Source organism: Petromyzon marinus (genome assembly GCF_048934315.1).
Source record: "Petromyzon marinus isolate PM22_M1 ecotype Great Lakes invasive population chromosome 84 unlocalized genomic scaffold, UKy_Petmar_22M1.pri1.0 chr84_unloc.1, whole genome shotgun sequence".
Lineage (NCBI taxonomy): Eukaryota > Metazoa > Chordata > Hyperoartia > Petromyzontiformes > Petromyzontidae > Petromyzon > Petromyzon marinus.
Window position 1 is genome coordinate 660,525 of NW_027422638.1, and position 19,462 is coordinate 679,986.

At 54.0% G+C, this 19,462-nt stretch overlaps 2 protein-coding genes and 1 long non-coding RNA gene across 3 annotated transcripts in view; 2 read left to right on the top strand and 1 right to left on the bottom strand.

Annotated features, from left to right (window-relative positions):
- LOC142908408 (uncharacterized) overlaps positions 1 to 15,864 on the bottom strand; it is a 93,953-nt gene extending 78,089 nt beyond the window's left edge. The window contains exon 1 of the mRNA XM_076059037.1: positions 15,672 to 15,864. The gene's annotated coding sequence lies outside the window, so the exon portion shown is untranslated. The remainder of the gene's footprint in view (positions 1 to 15,671) is intronic.
- LOC142908402 (uncharacterized) lies at positions 3,394 to 10,478 on the top strand. Its single transcript, XM_076059024.1, has 2 exons — positions 3,394 to 3,814; positions 4,751 to 10,478. Exon 2 carries the CDS (start codon positions 8,671 to 8,673, stop codon positions 10,309 to 10,311), a length of 1,641 nt encoding a protein of 546 aa, XP_075915139.1. The 5' UTR covers positions 3,394 to 3,814; positions 4,751 to 8,670; the 3' UTR covers positions 10,312 to 10,478.
- Positions 15,865 to 16,210: 346 nt separating the features above from the next.
- Positions 16,211 to 19,462, top strand: part of LOC142908405 (uncharacterized) — a 234,127-nt gene continuing 230,875 nt past the window's right edge. The window contains exon 1 of the long non-coding RNA XR_012931735.1: positions 16,211 to 16,272. This is a non-coding gene — a long non-coding RNA (uncharacterized LOC142908405). The remainder of the gene's footprint in view (positions 16,273 to 19,462) is intronic.

Consider the following 19,462-nt stretch of genomic DNA (forward strand, 5'->3'; position numbering starts at 1 on the left):
CCACAGACACCACGTCTCCTGCCATAGCTACAGCTGCCACAGATACAGCTGCCACAGACACTACGTCTCCTGCCACAGCTACGGCTACCACAGATACAGCTGCCACAGACACTACGTCTCCTGTCACAGCTACCACAGATACAGCTGCCACAGACACTACGTCTCCTGCCACAGCTGCCACAGATACAGCTGCCACAGACACTACGTCTCCTGCCACAGCTACGGCTACCACAGATACAGCTGCCGCAGACACTACGTCTCCTGCCACAGCTACAGCTACCACAGACACTACGTCTCCTGCCACAGCTACGGCTACCACAGATACAGCTACCACAGACACTACGTCTCCTGCCACAGCTGCCACAGATACAGCTGCCACAGGCACTACGTTTCCTGTCACAGCTACAGCTGCCACAGCTACAGCTGCCACAGACACTACGTCTCCTGCCACAGCTACAGCTGCCACCGCTACCACAGACACCACAGCTACAGCTGCCACAGCTGCCACAGACACTACGTCTCCTGCCACAGCTACAGCTGCCACCGCTACCACAGACACCACAGCTACAGCTGCCACGGCTACCACAAACACTACGTCTCCTGCCACAGCTACAGCTGCCACGGCAACGGCTACCACGACCCCCACGGCCGCCGCCGCCGCCGCCACCGGCACGGCCGCCGCCGCCACGGCCGCCGCCGCCACGGCCGCCGCCACGGCCGCCGCCGCCGCCACGGCCCTGCCCCTCTGCCGGGGCCTGGCGCTCGCCATCTCGCCCAAGACGGCGCGCGAGCGCCAGCTGACGGAGCTGCGGCGTCTGGCGAGGCACATCAACCCGGACGTCATCGACGAGATGGAGCACGACGTGCTGCTGGAGGAACACGGCGACGGCTGCGGCGGCCACGGCAACGGCTACGGCGGCCACGGCAACGGCTACGGTGGCCACGGCAACGGCTACGGTGGCCACGGCAACGGCGGGGGCGGCCACGGCAACGGCTACGGTGGCCACGGCAACGGCGGGGGCGGCGCGGCGAACGGAGAGGAGGACGGAGCAAGGGGCCGGACGGCAATCGCCGGAGCCTGGCCGCCGCCGCCGCCGCCGCCGCCGCCGCAGGGCAACGGCTACGCGGCCGAGGGGGTCGGGAAGCGGAAGCCGGCGGAGGCGGGAGAGACGGCGACGGACGGGGTGGCCGGCAGCACCGGCGGTGGTCGCGGCGGCGGCGGCGGCGAGGGGGAGGAGGAGGAGGAGGAGGAGGGAGGGGAGGCTCGGCGTCTTGGAGGAAACACGCGGGGCGCCGGTGGAGATCGGCAAAACGAGAGGCGGCAGCAGCAGCAGCAGCAGCAGGAGAAGGACCGACCCAAGCCGAGGTCGCATCATCGGCAATTACGATGGCAGTCACAGCAGCAGCAGCCGCAGCAGCAGTCACAGCAGCAGTCACAGCAGCAGCAGCCACAGCAGCAGCAGCCACAGCAGCAGTCACAGCAGCCACAGCAGCAGCAGTCACAGCAGCAGCCACAGCAGCAGTCACAGCAGCAGCAGCAGCAGTCACAGCAGTCACAGCAGCAGTCACAGCAGCAGCCACAGCAGCAGCAGCAGCAGTCACAGCAGCAGTCACAGCAGCAGCCACAGCAGCAGCAGCAGCAGTCGCAGCAGCAGCAGCCACAGCAGCAGCAGTCACAGCAGCAGCAGCCACAGCAGCAGCAGCAGCCACAGCAGCAGCAGCCACAGCAGCAGCAGCCACAGCAGCAGCAGCAGCCACAGCAGCAGTCACAGCCACAGCAGCAGCAGCCACAGCAGCAGCAGCCACAGCAGCAGCAGTCACAGCAGCAGCCACAGCAGCAGCCACAGCAGCAGCAGCCACAGCAGCAGCAGTCACAGCAGCAGCCACAGCAGCAACAGCCACAGCAGCAGCAGCCACAGCAGCAGCCACAGCAGCAGCAGTCACAGCAGCAGCAGTCACAGCAGCAGCAGTCACAGCAGCAGCAGTCACAGCAGCAGCCACAGCAGCAGCCACAGCAGCCACAGCAGCAGTCACAGCAGCAGTCACAGCAACAGCAGCAGCAGTCACAGCAGCCACAGCAGCCACAGCAGCGGAAACAGCGGCAAGTGGAACAGGAGGGGGCGGCAAACGCCACGGTGAACCAACGGCCGGGGGTGGTGGGGGGTCGCGAAACCCCCGGCTCGGCGGGCGCGGCCAAGGTCCCGGCGCCGGCGGCCGAGGGCAGGGGGCCCCTGCGGGCGGCGCTAGCCTCGCTCGAGAGGGCTCATGTCAACGTGACGCAGGGGGACATCCGCGCGGCACTCATCTACAAGAGGGCGGCGAGCGGGTCGGCCAGCGGGTCGGCCAGCGGGTCGGCCAGCGGCTCGTCCAGCGGGTCGGTGGGTAGTTCGGCCAGCGGGTCGGTGGGTAGTTCGGCCAGCGGGTCGGTGGGTAGTTCGGCCAGCGGGTCGACCAGCGGCTCGTCCAGCGGCTCGTCCAGCGGCTCGTCCAGCGGCTCGTCCAGCGGCTCGGCCAGCGGCTCGTCCAGCGGCTCGGCGGCGTTCGGGAGTCCGACGGGATGCGGCCTCAAGCCCAGGCTGCCGCCAAAACCGCCGCACGCTGCGGCGGCGACGGCGGCGGCGGCGGCGGAGGAAGCCGGAGTGCTGGCCGCCGCCGCCGCCGGCGGCGGCGGCCGCGGCAAGGCGGTGGCAGAGGAGGGCAAGTCGCCGAGCCTCAACGGGGCGTCCAGTTTGGCCGCCGGGGGACCGCCGGCGTCCGCCGCCGACCGGGACCCGGGCGGGCCGACGCCGGCAGCCGATGGGCTCGGACAGACCCGAGAGCCGCCGCCGGGGCCGCCGCCGGGGCCGCCGGGGCCGCCGCCGGGGCCGCCGAACCCCGTCAACGGCGGTCCCCCGGCCGCTCCGCCGCCGACTCCCCGGCCGGCCGGCCGCCGCGCCGACGCTGCCGGCTCGTCCCCGGCGTTCATCGCCATCGAATCGTCCTCCAGGCGCGGGCCGAGCCGCCGCGGCCCTCCCGCCAGGATCCGCGAGGCCCTCGAGGTCGCCGTCGCCCCGCGGCCGCGCCCGGCTGCGGCGGCGGCGGCGGCTGCGGCGGCGGCGTCGGCGTCGGCGTCGGCGTCGGCAGCCCCGTGCCCATCCTGCGGCGGCGGAGCGGCCGGCGAGGCCGCGGCGGCCGCCCGGGGCAAGGCCGCGGAAGGGGTGGAGTCGACCTACCGCGGGACGTGCACCCTCACAGAGGTGCGGCGCCGCACGGACGAGCGAGGCCGCCGCGTCGTCTCCTCCACCCGGACCGTCACCACGGTGACCAAGGAGGAGAGAGAGGAGGAGGAGGAGGTGGAGGAGGTGGAGGCGGAGGTGGAGCAGGAGAGGAAACGCGTGGAGCTGATGCCGCAGCAGCGGCAGCAGCAGCAGCAGCAGCAGCGGCAGCACCGCGTCTCGCGATACTTCAACGTCTCCGAGAGGGGCGGCACGGAGAAGGCCGACAAACCACGCAAATAGGCGCCCGCTAACGCACGAGTGCGAGGGGACGGGAGGTGCGGTAGTTATCGCGCAGAGGCGGCGGCATCCAGTCGCTGTGCAAATGCTCGCACGCGCGAGAGGAGGACCGCGGGCTCGCGGGGAAAGGGCCTTCTCAAAAGGTTTCTTCCGCACATTCATTAGGGGCCCGTGACACGGAGACGCGCAGGAATCTCGGCAGACGGGAGGACCATGCACCACTGAAAAATTAAAACGTTCAAACGCCTGACAGGAGACCCACGGACCCGCGTGTACGCAAGTACTGACCTGTGACGTTGAGACCCAGGAGGCTCACAAAGGCCCATATACTTCAATAGAAATCGACAGAGACTCAAATGAAACAGCCTCTTGAGACCCAGACTCACATGTACACACACGTATTGAGTTATGACGTTGAGACCTAGAGACTCGCACGGAGACTCACGGACCCGCGGGTACACAAGTATTAACTGATGACGTTGAGACCCAGAGGCTCACAAAGACCAATATACTTCAATAGAAACCGATAGAGACTCAAATGGAACAGCCTCTTGAGACCCAGACTCACACGGAGACTCACGGACTCACATGTACACACATGTATTGATTGATGACGTTGAGAGCCAGAGGCTCAAAGGCCCATAGACTTCAATAGAAACCGACAGAGACTCAAATGAAACAGCCTCTTGAGACCCACAGACTCACATGGAGACTCACGGACCCGCGTGTACGCAAGTATTGACCTGTGACGTTGAGACCCTGAGGCTCAAAGGCCCATATACTGCAATAGAAATCGACAGAGACTCAAATGAACACAGACTCTTGAGACCCCCAGACTCGCATGGAGACTCACGGACTCACGTGTACACACGTATTGACTTGTAACGTTGAGACCCAAAGACTCGCATGGAGACTCACGGACCCACGTGTACACACGTATTGACCTGTGACGTTTAAACCCAGAGGCTCACAAAGGCCCATAGACTTCAATAGAAATCAACAGAGACTCAAATGAACACAGACTCTTGAGACCCACAGACTCGCATAGAGACTCACGGACCCACAGACTCACATGTGTACACACGTATTGATTTATGACGTTGAGACCCAGAGGCTCACAAAGACCAATATACTTAAATAGAAATCGACAGACTCAAATGAAACAGCCTCTTGAGACCCCCAGACTCACATGGAGACTCACGGACCCACGTGTACACACGTATTGACCTGTGACGTTTAAACCCAGAGGCTCAAAGGCCCATAGACTTCAATAGAAATCGACAGAGACTCAAATGAACACAGACTCTTGAGACCCCCAGACTCGCATGGAGACTCACGGACCCACAGACTCACATGTGCACACATGTATTGATTTATGACGTTGAGACCTACAGACTCGCATGGAGACTCACGGACCCGCGTGTACGCAAGTATTGACCTGTGACGTTGAGACCCAGAGGCTCACAAAGACCAATATACTTCAATAGAAATCGACAGAGACTCAAATGAACACAGACTCTTGAGACCCCCAGACTCGCATGGAGACTCACGGACTCACGTGTACACACACGTATTGACTTGTAACGTTGAGACCCAGAGACTCGCATGGAGACTCACGGACCCACGTGTACACACGTATTAACTGATGACGTTGAGACCCAGAGGCTCACAAAGACAATATACTTCAATAGAAATCGACAAAGACTCAAATGAAACAGCCTCTTGAGACCCACAGACTCGCATGGAGACTCACGGACTCACAGACCCACATGTGTACACACGTATTGATTTATGACGTTGAGACCTAGAGACTCGCATGGAGACTCACGGACTCACAGACCCACATGTGTACACACGTATTGATTTATGACGTTGAGACCTAGAGACTCGCATAGAGACCCACGGACCCGCGTGTACGCAAGTATTGACCTGTGACGTTGAGACCCAGAGGCTCACAAAGACCAATATACTTCAATAGAAATCGACAGAGACTCAAATGAACACAGACTCTTGAGACCCCCAGACTCGCATAGAGACCCACAGACCCACATGTACGCAAGTATTGATTCATGACGTTGAGAGCCAGAGGCTCAAAGGCCCATAGACATCAATAGAAATCAACAGAGACTCAAATGAAACAGTCTCTTGAGACCCAGACTCACATGGAGACTCACGGACCCGCGTGTACACACGTATTGACTTATGACGTTGAGACCCAGAGGCTCACAAAGACCAATATACTTCAATAGAAACCGACAGAGATTCAAAGAAACAGCCTCTTGAGACCCAGACTCACACGGAGACCCACGGACTCACATGTACACGCATGTATTGATTCATGACGTTGAGACCCACAGACTCGCATGGAGACTCACGGACCCGCGTGTACACACGTATTGACTTATGACGTTGATACCCAGAGACCCACAGACTCGCATGTACACACACGTATTGATTCATGACGTTGAGAGCCAGAGGCTCAAAGGCCCATAGACTTCAATAGAAATCAACAGAGCCTCAAATGAAACAGCCTCTTGAGACCCAGACTCACAGACCCACGTGTACACAAGTATTGACTGATGACGTTGAGACCCAGAGGCTCACAAAGACCAATATACTTCAATAGAAACCGACAGAAACTCAAAGAAACAGCCTCTTGAGACCCAGACTCGCACGGAGACTCACAGACCCACATGTACACACATGTATTGATTTATGACGTTGAGACCTAGAGGCTCGCATAGAGACCCATGGAAGCGCATGCACGCACGTATTGACTGATGACAATGAGACCCAGAGGCTCACAAAGACCAATATACTTCAATAGAAATCGACAGAGACTCAAATGAACACAGACTCTTGAGACCCACAGACTCGCATAGAGACTCACGGACCCACAGACTCACATGTGTACACATGTATTGATTTATAACGTTGAGACCTAGAGACTCGCATGGAGACTCACGGACCCGCGTGTACGCAAGTACTGACCTGTGACGTTGAGACCCAGAGGCTCACAAAGACCAATATACTTCAATAGAAACCGACAGAGACTCAAATGAACACAGACTCTTGAGACCCCCAGACTCGCATGGAGTCTCACGGACCCACGTGTACACACGTATTGACCTGTGACGTTGAGACCCTGAGGCTCAAAGGCCCATAGACTTCAATAGAAATCAACAGAGACCCAAATGAACACAGACTCCGGAGACCCACAGACTCGCATGGAGACTCACGGACCCACGTGTACGCAAGTATTGACTTATGACGTTGAGACCCAGAGCTCCACAGACTCACATGTACACACACGTATTGATTCATGACGTTGAGAGCCAGAGACTTGCATAGAGACTCACGGACCCGCGTGTACACACGTATTGACTTATGACGTTGAGACCCAGGGACCCACAGACTCACATGTACACACACCTATTGATTCATGACGTTGAGAGCCAGAGGCTCAAAGGCCCATAGACATCAATAGAAATCAACAGAGACTCAAATGAAACAGCCTCTTGAGACCCACTCACATGGAGACTCACGGACCCGCGTGTATACAAGTATTAACTGATGACGTTGAGACCCAGAGGCTCACAAAGACCAATATACTTCAATAGAAACCGACAGAGATTCAAAGAAACAGCCTCTTGAGACCCAAACTCGCACGGAGACTCACGGACTCACATGTACACACATGTATTGATTTATGACGTTGAGACCCACAGACTCGCATAGAGACCCACGGACTCGCGTGTACACACGTATTGACCTGTGACGTTGAGACCCAGAGACCCACAGACCCACATGTACGCAAGTATTGACTTATGACGTTGAGACCCAGAGGCTCAAAGGCCCATAGACTTCAATAGAAATCAACAGAGACTCAAATGAACACAAACTCGAGACCCACAGACTCGCATAGAGACTCACGGACCCACAGACTCACATGTGTACACATGTATTGATTTATGACGTTGAGACCTAGAGACTCGCATGGAGACCCACGGACCCGCGTGTACGCACGTATTGACTTATGACGTTGAGACCCAGAGGCTCACAAAGGCCAATGTACTTCAATAGAAATCGACAGAGACTCAAAGAAACAGCCTCTTGAGACCCAGACTCACACGGAGACTCACGGACTCACATGTACACACATGTATTGATTTATGACGTTGAGAGCCAGAGACTCGCATAGAGACCCACGGACTCGCGTGTACGCACGTATTGACCTGTGACGTTGAGACCCAGAGACCCTAGGACTCACGTGTACACACACGTGTTGACCTGTGACGTTGAGACCCAGAGACTCGCACAGAGACCCTAGGACTCACGTGTACACACGTGTTGACCTGTGACGTTGAGACCCAGCGACCCTAGGACTCACGTGTACACACACGTGTTGACCTGTGACGTTGAGACCCAGCGACCCTAGGACTCACATGTACACACACGTGTTGACCTGCGACGTTGAGACCCAGCGACTCGCATAGAGACCCTAGGACTCACATGTACACACACGTGTTGACCTGTGACGTTGAGACCCAGCGACTCGCATAGAGACCCTAGGACTCACATGTACACAGGTGTTGACCTGTGACGTTGAGACCCAGAGACTCGCATAGAGACCCTAGGACTCACATGTACACACGTGTTGACCTGTGACGTTGAGACCCAGCGACCCTAGGACTCGCATGCACACACGTGTTGACCTGTGATGTTGAGACCAGCGACTCGCATTGAGACCCTAGGACTCACATGTACACACACGTGTTGACCTGTGACGTTGAGACCCAGCGACCCCAGGACTCACGTGTACACACACGTGTTGACCTGTGACGTTGAGACCGGCAAAAAGTCCCATAGACGCCACAAAGCCCTACAAAGCCTCCACAGAGACCAACAGGAGAGACCGGTAGACCTCGGTTAGACACAGACCCATGGGAGGTGTCAACGGAAGTCCGAAGACCAATCGACTGCCTCGGTTTATTGGGTTTCCTGCCTCACGGTGTATTGGGTTTTCTGCCTCACGGTTTATTGGGTTTCCTGCCTCACGGTTTATTGGGTTTCCTGCCTCACGGTTTATTGGGTTTCCTGCCTCACGGTTTATTGGGTTTCCTGCCTCACGGTTTATTGGGTTTCCTGCCTCACGGTTTATTGGGTTTCCTGTCTCATGGTTTATTGGGTTTTCTGTCTCACGGTTTATTGGGTTTTCTGTCTCATGGTTTATTGGGTTTTCTGTCTCACGGTGTATTGGGTTTTCTGTCTCAGGGTTTATTGGGGTTTCTGTCTCACGGTTTATTGGGTTTTCTGCCTCACGGTTTATTGGGTTTTTCTGTCTCACGGTTTATTGGGTTTTCTGTCTCACGGGTTTATTGGGGTTTCTGTCTCACGGTTTATTGGGTTTTCTGTCTCACGGTTTATTGGGGTTTTCTGTCTCACGGTTTATTGGGTTTTCTGCCTCACGGTTTATTGGGTTTTCTGTCTCACGGTTTATTGGGTTTTCTGTCTCACGGTTTATTGGGTTTTCTGTCTCACGGTTTATTGGGTTTTCTGTCTCACGGTTTATTGGGTTTTCTGTCTCACGGTTTATTGGGTTTTCTGTCTCACGGGTTTATTGGGTTTTCTGTCTCATGGTTTATTGGGTTTTCTGCCTCACGGTTTATTGGGTTTTCTGTCTCACGGTGTATTGGGTTTTCTGCCTCACGGTTTATTGGGTTTTCTGCCTCACGGTTTATTGGGTTTCTGTCTCACGGTTTATTGGGTTTTCTGCCTCACGGTTTATTGGGTTTCCTGCCTCACGGTTTATTGGGTTTTCTGCCTCACGGTTTATTGGGTTTTCTGCCTCACGGTTTATTGGGTTTTTCTGTCTCACGGTTTATTGGGTTTTCTGTCTCACGGGTTTATTGGGGTTTTCTGTCTCACGGTTTATTGGGTTTTCTGCCTCACGGTTTATTGGGTTTTTCTGTCTCACGGTTTATTGGGTTTTCTGTCTCACGGTTTATTGGGTTTTCTGCCTCACGGTTTATTGGGTTTTTCTGTCTCACGGTTTATTGGGTTTTCTGTCTCATGGTTTATTGGGTTTTCTGCCTCACGGTTTATTGGGTTTTCTGTCTCACGGTGTATTGGGTTTTCTGCCTCACGGTTTATTGGGTTTTCTGCCTCACGGTTTATTGGGTTTCTGTCTCACGGTTTATTGGGTTTTCTGCCTCACGGTTTATTGGGTTTCCTGCCTCACGGTTTATTGGGTTTTCTGCCTCACGGTTTATTGGGTTTTCTGCCTCACGGTTTATTAGGGTTTTCTGTCTCACGGTTCATTGGGGTTTCTGTCTCATGGTGTATTGGGGTTTTCTGTCTCACGGTTTATTGGGTTTCTGTCTCACGGTTTATTGGGTTTCTGTGTCACGGTTTATTGGGTTTTCTGTCTCACGGTGTATTGGGGTTTTCTGTCTCACGGTTTATTGGGTTTTCTGTCTCACGGTTTATTGGGGTTTTCTGTCTCACGGTTTATTGGGGTTTTCTGTCTCATGGTTTATTGGGTTTTCTGTCTCATGGTTTATTGGGTTTTCTGTCTCACGGTGTATTGGGTTTTCTGTCTCACGGTTTATTGGGTTTTCTGTCCCACGGGTTTATTGGGTTTTCTGTCTCACGGTTTATTAGGTTTCTGTCTCACGGTTTATTAGGTTTCTGTCTCACGGTTTATTGGGTTTTCTGCCTCACGGTTTATTGGGTTTTCTGTCTCACGGTTTATTGGGTTTTCTGTCTCACGGTTTATTGGGGTTTCTGCCTCATGGTTTATTGGGTTTCTGTCTAATGGATTATTGGGTTTCTGTCTCACGGTTTATTGGGTTTTCTGCCTCACGGTTCCTCAGGAATAACGCGCCGACATTTCCGAAACTTTCTCAGAGTATTTTGCATCAATCGTCGCCTCGTTCCGTGCTCTGCTGTTTGAATTCGAATAAAGGTATCGCTTTAAACTGCCCTGCGCTGTGCTCCACTCGAAACATTTCGCTGAGTCTCAGTGATTAGCACTGAACCCTACGGGAGCCTTAGTCTGGCTCTGTGAGCCTCAGTGATTAACACTGAACCCTACGGGAGCCTTAGTCTGGCTCTGTGAGTCTCAGTGATTAACACTGAACCCTGTGGGAGCCTTAGTCTGGCTCTGTGAGCCTCAGTGATCAACACTGAACCCTGTGGGAGCCTTAGTCTGGCTCTGTGAGTCTCAGTGATTAACACTGCACCCTATGGGAGCCTCAGTCTGGCTCTGTGAGCCTCAGTGATTAACACTGAACCCTGTGGGAGCCTTAGTCTGGCTCTGTGAGCCTCCGTGATTAACACTGAACCCTGTGGGAGTCTCAGTGATTAACACTGAATCCTGTGGGAGCCTTCGTCTGGCTCTGTGAGTATGGGAGCCTTAGTCTGGCTCTGTGAGCCTCAGTGATTAACACTGAACCCTGTTGGGAGCCTTAGTCTGGCTCTGTGAGTCTCAGTGATTAACACGGAACCCTGTGGGAGCCTTAGTCTGGCTCTGTGAGTCTCAGTGATTAACACTGAACCTTGTGGGAGCCTTAGTCTGGCTCTGTGAGCCTCAGTGATTAACACTGAACCCTGTGCGAGCCTCAGTCTGGCTCTGTGAGCCTCAGTGATTAACACTGAACCCTGTGGGAGCCTTAGTCTGGCTCTGTGAGCCTCAGTGATTAACACTGAACCCTGTGGGAGCCTTAGTCTGGCTCTGTGAGTCTCAGTTATTAACACTGAACCCTGTGGGAGCCTTAGTCTGGCTCTGTGAGCCTCAGTGATTAACACTGAACCCTGAGGGAGCCTTAGTCTGGCTCTGTGAGCCTCAATAATTAACACTGTAACCATACGTGAGGGAGCCTTAGTCTGGCTCTGTGAGCCTCCGTGATTAACACTGAACCCTGTGGGAGTCTCAGTGATTAACACTGAATCCTGTGGGAGCCTTCGTCTGGCTCTGTGAGTATGGGAGCCTTAGTCTGGCTCTGTGAGCCTCAGTGATTAACACTGAACCCTGTTGGGAGCCTTAGTCTGGCTCTGTGAGTCTCAGTGATTAACACGGAACCCTGTGGGAGCCTTAGTCTGGCTCTGTGAGTCTCAGTGATTAACACTGAACCTTGTGGGAGCCTTAGTCTGGCTCTGTGAGCCTCAGTGATTAACACTGAACCCTGTGCGAGCCTCAGTCTGGCTCTGTGAGCCTCAGTGATTAACACTGAACCCTGTGGGAGCCTTAGTCTGGCTCTGTGAGCCTCAGTGATTAACACTGAACCCTAGGGGAGCCTTAGTCTGGCTCTGTGAGTCTCAGTTATTAACACTGAACCCTGTGGGAGCCTTAGTCTGGCTCTGTGAGCCTCAGTGATTAACACTGAACCCTGAGGGAGCCTTAGTCTGGCTCTGTGAGCCTCAATAATTAACACTGTAACCATACGTGAGGGAGCCTTAGTCTGGCTCTGTGAGCCTCAGTAATTAACACTGTAACCATACGTGAGGGAGCCTTAGTCTGGCTCTGTGAGCCTCAGTGATTAACACTGTAACCATACGTGAGGGAGCCTTAGCCTGGCTCTGCGAGCCTCAGTAATTAACACTGAACCCTGTGGGAGCCTAAGTCTGGCTCTGTGAGCCTCAGTAATTAACACTGTAACCATACGTGAGGGAGCCTTAGTCTGGCTCTGTGAGCCTCAGTAATTAACACTGTAACCATACGTGAGGGAGCCTCAGTCTGGCTCTGTGAGCCTCAGTGATTAACACTGAACCCTGTGGGAGCCTTAGTCTGGCTCTGTTGAGCCTCAGTGATTAACACTGAACCCTGTGGGAGCCTCAGTCTGGCTCTGTGAGCCTCAGTGATTAACACTGAACCCTGTGGGAGCCTTAGTCTGGCTCTGTGAGTCTCAGTTATTAACACTGAACCCTGTGGGAGCCTTAGTCTGGCTCTGTGAGCCTCAGTGATTAACACTGAACCCTGAGGGAGCCTTAGTCTGGCTCTGTGAGCCTCAATAATTAACACTGTAACCATACGTGAGGGAGCCTTAGTCTGGCTCTGTGAGCCTCAGTAATTAACACTGTAACCATACGTGAGGGAGCCTTAGTCTGGCTCTGTGAGCCTCAGTGATTAACACTGTAACCATACGTGAGGGAGCCTTAGCCTGGCTCTGCGAGCCTCAGTAATTAACACTGAACCCTGTGGGAGCCTAAGTCTGGCTCTGTGAGCCTCAGTAATTAACACTGTAACCATACGTGAGGGAGCCTTAGTCTGGCTCTGTGAGCCTCAGTAATTAACACTGTAACCATACGTGAGGGAGCCTCAGTCTGGCTCTGTGAGCCTCAGTGATTAACACTGAACCCTGTGGGAGCCTTAGTCTGGCTCTGTTGAGCCTCAGTGATTAACACTGAACCCTGTGGGAGCCTCAGTCTGGCTCTGTGAGCCTCAGTGATTAACACTGAACCCTGTGTGAGCCTTAGTCTGGCTCTGTGAGCCTCAGTGATTAACACTGAACCCTACGTGAGGGAGCCTTAGTCTGGCTCTGTGAGCCTCAGTGATTAACACTGAACCCTGTGGGAGCCTCAGTCTGGCTCTGTGAGCCTCAGTGATTAACACTGTAACCATACGTGAGGGAGCCTTAGTCTGGCTCTGTGAGCCTCAGTGATTAACACTGAACCCTACGTGAGGGAGCCTTAGTCTGGCTCTGTGAGCTTCAGTGATTAACACTGAACCCTAAGTGAGGGAGCCTTAGTCTGGCTCTGTGAGCCTCAGAGATTAACAATGAACCTTGTGGGAGCCTTAGTCTGGCTCTGTGAGCCTCAGTGATTAACACTGAACCCTGAGGGAGCCTTAGTCTGGCTCTGTGAGCCTCAGTGATTAACACTGAACCCTGTGGGAGCCTTAGTCTGGCTCTGTGAGCCTCAGTAATTAACACTGAACCCTACGTGAGGGAGCCTTAGTCTGGCTCTGTGAGCCTCAGTGATTAACACTGAACCCTATGGGAGCCATAGTCTGGCTCTGTGAGCCTCAGTGATTAACACTGAACCCTGAGGGAGCCTTAGTCTGGCTCTGTGAGCATTAGTGATTAACACTGAACCCTGTGGGAGCCTTAGTCTGGCTCTGTGAGCCTCAGTGATTAACACTGAACCCTGTGGGAGCCTTAGTCTGGCTCTGTGAGCCTCAGTGATTAACACTGAACCCTGTGGGAGCCTTAGTCTGGCTCTGTGAGCCTCAGTGATTAACACTGAACCCTGTGGGAGCCTTAGTCTGGCTCTGTGAGCCTCAGTAATTAACACTGAACCCTGAGGGAGCCTTAGTCTGCCTCTGTGAGTCTCAGTGATTAACACTGTAACCATACGTGAGGGAGCCTTAGTCTGGCTCTGTGAGCCTCAGTGATTAACACTGAACCCTGTGGGAGCCTCAGTCTGGCTCTGTGAGTCTCAGTGATTAACACTGTAACCATACGTGAGGGAGCCTTAGTCTGGCTCTGTGAGCCTCAGTGATTAACACTGAACCCTGTGGGAGCCTCAGTGATTAACACTGAACCCTGTGGGAGCCTTAGTCTGGCTCTGTGAGTCTCAGTGATTAACACTGAACCCTACGTGAGGGAGCCTTAGTCTGGCTCTGTGAGCCTCAGTGATTAACACTGAACCCTACGTGAGGGAGCCTTAGTCTGGCTCTGTGAGTCTCAGTAATTAACACTGTAACCATACGTGAGGGAGCCTTAGTCTGGCTCTGTGAGCCTCAGTAATTAACACTGAACCCTATGGGAGCCTTAGTCTGGCTCTGTGAGCCTCAGTGATTAACACTGTAACCATACGTGAGGGAGCCTTAGTCTGGCTCTGTGAGCCTCAGTGATTAACACTGAACCCTGTGGGAGCCTTAGTCTGGCTCTGTGAGCCTCAGTGATTAACACTGAACCCTACGTGAGGGACCCTTAGTCTGGCTCTGTAAGCCTCAGTGATTAACACTGAACCCTGTGGGAGCCTTAGTCTGGCTCTGTGAGCCTCAGTGATTAACACTGAACCCTGTGGGAGCCTTAGTCTGGCTCTGTGAGCCTCAATGATTAACACTGAACCCTACGGGAGCCTTAGCCTGGCTCTGTTGAGCCTCAGTGATTAACACTGAACCCTACGTGAGGGAGCCTTAGTCTGGCTCTGTGAGCCTCACTGATTAACACTGAACCCTACGTGAGGGAGCCTTAGTCTGGCTCTGTGAGCCTCAGTGATTAACACTGAACCCTGTGGGAGCCTTAGTCTGGCTCTGTGAGCCTCAATGATTAACACTGAACCCTACGGGAGCCTTAGCCTGGCTCTGTTGAGCCTCAGTGATTAACACTGAACCCTACGTGAGGGAGCCTTAGTCTGGCTCTGTGAGCCTCACTGATTAACACTGAACCCTACGTGAGGGAGCCTCAGTCTGGCTCTGCGAGCCTCATTGAGCCTCAGTAATTAACACTGTAACCATACGCGAGGGAGCCTTAGTCTGGCTCTGTGAGCCTCATTGAGCCTCAGTAATTAACACTGAACCCTACGTGAGGGAGCCTTAGTCTGGCTCTGTGAGCCTCAGTAATTAACACTGAACCCTGTGGTAGCCTTAGTCTGGCTCTGTGAGCCTCAGTGATTAACACTGTAACCATACGTGAGGGAGCCTTAGTCTGGCTCTGTGAGCCTCAGTGATTAACACTGTAACCATACGTGAGGGAGCCTTAGTCTGGCTCTGTGAGCCTCATTGAGCCTCAGTAATTAACACTGAACCCTACGTGAGGGAGCCTTAGTCTGGCTCTGTGAGCCTCAGTAATTAACACTGAACCCTGTGGTAGCCTTAGTCTGGCTCTGTGAGCCTCAGTGATTAACACTGAACCCTGTGGGAGTCTCGGTGATTAACACTGAACCCTACGTGAGGGAGCCTTAGTCTGGCTCTGTGAGCCTCAGTGATTAACACTGAACCCTGTGGGAGCCTTAGTCTGGCTCTGTGAGCCTCAATGATTAACACTGTAACCATACGTGAGGGAGCCTTAGTCTGGCTCTGTGAGCCTCAGTGATTAACACTGAACCCTGTGGGAGCCTTAGTCTGGCTCTGTGAGCCTCAGTGAGCCTCAGTGATTAACACTGAACCCTACGTGAGGGAGCCTTAGTCTGGCTCTGTGAGCCTCAGTAATTACGCGCGAAAGTACTCACAGTTTGTCGGCGCTTGCTGACGAGCGGAGGCTGCTGTTGGTAACAAACAACGTGGAGTAAATCAAACTTTAATCTCGCGAATTAAAGTTTTATAACAAACAATTAAAAAAAATCTCCTCACGTCCCGAGCGAAGAGTTTATCAGCCGCCCGCTACAGGCCCGCCGCTGTATTTATATCCGCGGGAGAGGAGGGCGACCTCGACCAATGGAAATCGAGGATTCGCAAGCACGTGACAACGAGGTGACCAATCGCAACCCTTCCCGCGTAATGTTTTATTTACAAAAAAAAAAGGATTTTAAATGAGTTAAATAATTCAAATTATTAATCGTTTGAATGAAATTATTTTTAAATGAGTCAATAATTCACGACGTTTCGACTGCAACACAGGCAATCATCATCAGGTGTGAAAACCACAACAAGAAATATTTTCTTATTTATCGAAAGAACCAATAATTTACATAACATAATTAGAATTTTTCAATTATTAACTAAATTATTTCAGTCTTTTATAACTATAAACAATGGGATGGAGATCACATGACAGACCCTGCAGGTGCCATGGGTTGTACTGCTGTGCCAGGCTAGGTGCATGAGGAGGAGGTCACGGGACAGACCCAGCAGATGCCATTGGTTGACTGCTGTGCCAGGCTAGGTGCACCAGGAGGAGGTCACGGGACAGACCCTGCAGGTGCCATGGGTTTACTGCTGTGCCAGGCTAGGTGCAGGTGCAAGAGGCCACGGGACAGACCCAGCAGGTGGCATGGGTTGTGCTGCTGTGCCAGGCTAGGTGCAGGAGGAGGTCACGGGACAGACCCTGCAGATGCCATGGGTTGACTACTGTGCCAGGCTAGGTGCAGGAGGAAGAGGTCACATGACAGACCCAGGTGCCATGGGTTGTGCTGCTGTGCCAGGCTAGGTGCATGAGGAGGAGGTCACGGGACAGACCCAGCAGGTGGCATGGGTTGTGCTGCTGTGCCAGGCTAGGTGCATGAGGAGGTCACGGGACAGACCCTGCAGGTGCCATGGGTTGACTACTGTGCCAGGCTAGGTGCAGGTCACGGGATAGACCAAGCAGGTGCCATGGATTGATTGAGATGACTGGGCACATGCACCATCTATACCCGCTACTGTGCCAATTTGCGGCGTTTTAGCCGCCCGGCGCTCCACTTGTTGTTGTGAGCGTCGCTTCTCTGCCCTCCGTTGTTGTTGCTGGAAGGGCGACTGCCTCCAACTGCCCAGCAGCCTCACGAATGCACCTAGCCTGGCACTGCCTAAGTAGCAGCGTCCTTCACGAGCCTCCTCCTTCACAAAGGCCGATCTTGACACCGCTGGTACCGGTCATCGGCAAGTCCACTCAGCTCCACGCCCTCCTGTACCACGTCACTCCATCTCTTCTCTAGCCCGTGCCACTGAATCACTCACCCACCTACTCAATCACCCACCGACTCATCCATTATTCCATCTCTTCTGTAACCCGTGTCACTCACTCACCCACTCACTCACTCACCCACTCACTCACCCACTCACTCACTCACTCACCCATTCATTCACTTACCCACCCACTCACCCACCCACTCACTCATTCACCCACCCACTGATCCATCACTCCATCTCTTGTCGAGCCTTTCCTACTCACTCACCCACCGACTCATTCACCCACTCACTCACTCACCCACTCATTCACTTACCCACCCACTCACCCACCCACTCACTCATTCACCCACTCACTCACTCACCCACCCACCCACTCACCCATCACTCCATCTCTTCTCTAGCCCGTTTAGCCCCCTCGATCCGGCCCAACAGAAGCTGCTTGGGCATGCGGTGGCGAGGCATGCGGGCTACATGACCCAGCCAACGCAGCTTTGCCTGCCGGAGGAGCTCACCGATGGGACGTTGTCCAAATCTTTCAAGGAATTGTGAGCTCCCCACTCAATCCAGCCTGGTCAAACCCATGATGGATCGTAGGCAGGCCAGCCTCAATGTTTCGAACCGGCGAAGATGTTCCATTAGGGGGGGTCCACGTTTCGCAAGCGTAGAGAAGGGAGGGCATGACCGTGGCCAAGAAGACCCGAAGCTTAGTGCGGAGCGACAGACCAGGTAGCTTCCACACAGCGTTACGCAACCGATGAAAAGATATTGCCGCTCGACTGATTCGGAGTGAGACCTCTGCTGTTAAACTGGAGCCGTTCATGAGCACACTGCCCAGGTATGGGAAACTCTCCACTCTCTCCACAACTGCCCCATCACCGATTGGGATTTGTGGGGGTGGAGTGTCCGATGGTACAAAATACCCAGGCAGGTGCTTAGTTTTGGTGGGGCTGATGGTAAGGCCCCACCTTTTAGTGGCAAGCTCCAGGTTCAGCAGCTGCGCCTCCAACTCCTCTGAGTGGGCAGCAATTACCAGATCATCGGCATACGTAACATGTTTAATCAATAGGGGGCCATCCCTGGAACGCACATGGGTATAAATCAGCCTCCCATTATATCTGTACCATATGGAGATTGCCCCGGTACAGCTATTGAAGGCTTCACGAACTACGTGGTCAAATTAGATGTTAAATAATGTGGGAGCCAGAGGACATCCCTGTCGCACCCCAAGTTGAACAGGGAATGGCTCTGACTCCCGGCCACGTAGTTTGACCAGGGCCCGCTCACCATCATGAAGGTCCTTAATGATCATGAGCTGAGTCAGAGACTCCAAAAGCACGAAAAACAACCCAGAGCTCAGGCCTACTGATGGTATCATAGGCCTTAACCAGGTCAATAAAGCAGAGACGTAGGTCTTGCTGGAATTCCCTACCCCTCTGCTGTAGCAGACAGACAGAAAATATGGCATCTGTGCAGGACCGCCCTTTCCTGAAACCGCATTGGGGCTCCGCAAGTCTCTCCTCAGCGTGCCTGGCAAGGCGATATTGAATAATCCTTGCCAGGACCTTTCCCGGCACACTGAGGAGTGAGATGCCCCTGTAGTTGTTACAGTCTGTGCGGTCCCCCTTCTTAAAGAGGGGGACCACCAGCGCATCCTTCCAATCCCGAGAATTCCGTCCAATGGTCAAGACTGTTATTATGATGTCATGTAGGGCAGTCTGTGCACAAACGCCACCCTCCCCCAGCATTTTGCTTGGGAGATCATCTCTGCCTGGTGCCTTTCCTGGTCTCAGACTCCGGATGGCCTTCAGTACTTCCTCAACAGATGGTACCTCCTTCAAATATTTGAGGCACTGCAGCCTCAGCAGGGTTATCCCCACTTTGCCCCATGATATTTTCCAGGCTGAAGATTTTACCCTTCCCCAGGACCTTACAGAAATGCTCAGCAAATCTGCAAACCTGTTCCTGGCGGTCGGAGATTGGATCACCATTCTTTCCCCTAATGATGGTAATGTGTGGCGCTGCAAGTTACTTTGATGGATTTGTGATCGTGGGCCACTGAGGCAGATTCCATCTCCTCAGCAACCCGTGACCACTACCTCACGGCTCTCTGAACCTCCAAGCAAAGGCTGCGGTAAGCCTCCTTATCCTCTGACGTGGGATTCTGTAGATGATGAGAGTGGGCCTGTCGCTTTTTCTCAGCCAGCCTGAATACCTCCTCTCTCAGCCAGGGTCTCTGGGGAGGTCTGGACCGCGTACCCAACGCAGCCATTGCAGCTGCATGAGCCACAGACCTATACTTGCCCATTTTCTCTCAACATCAGGAGTGGGGGACGATGCCATCCCCAGCCGCAAGCGATGATGAAATTCTCACTTGCAACTTTCATCAGCTAGCCGAGACCAGGCCACTATGGGTTTG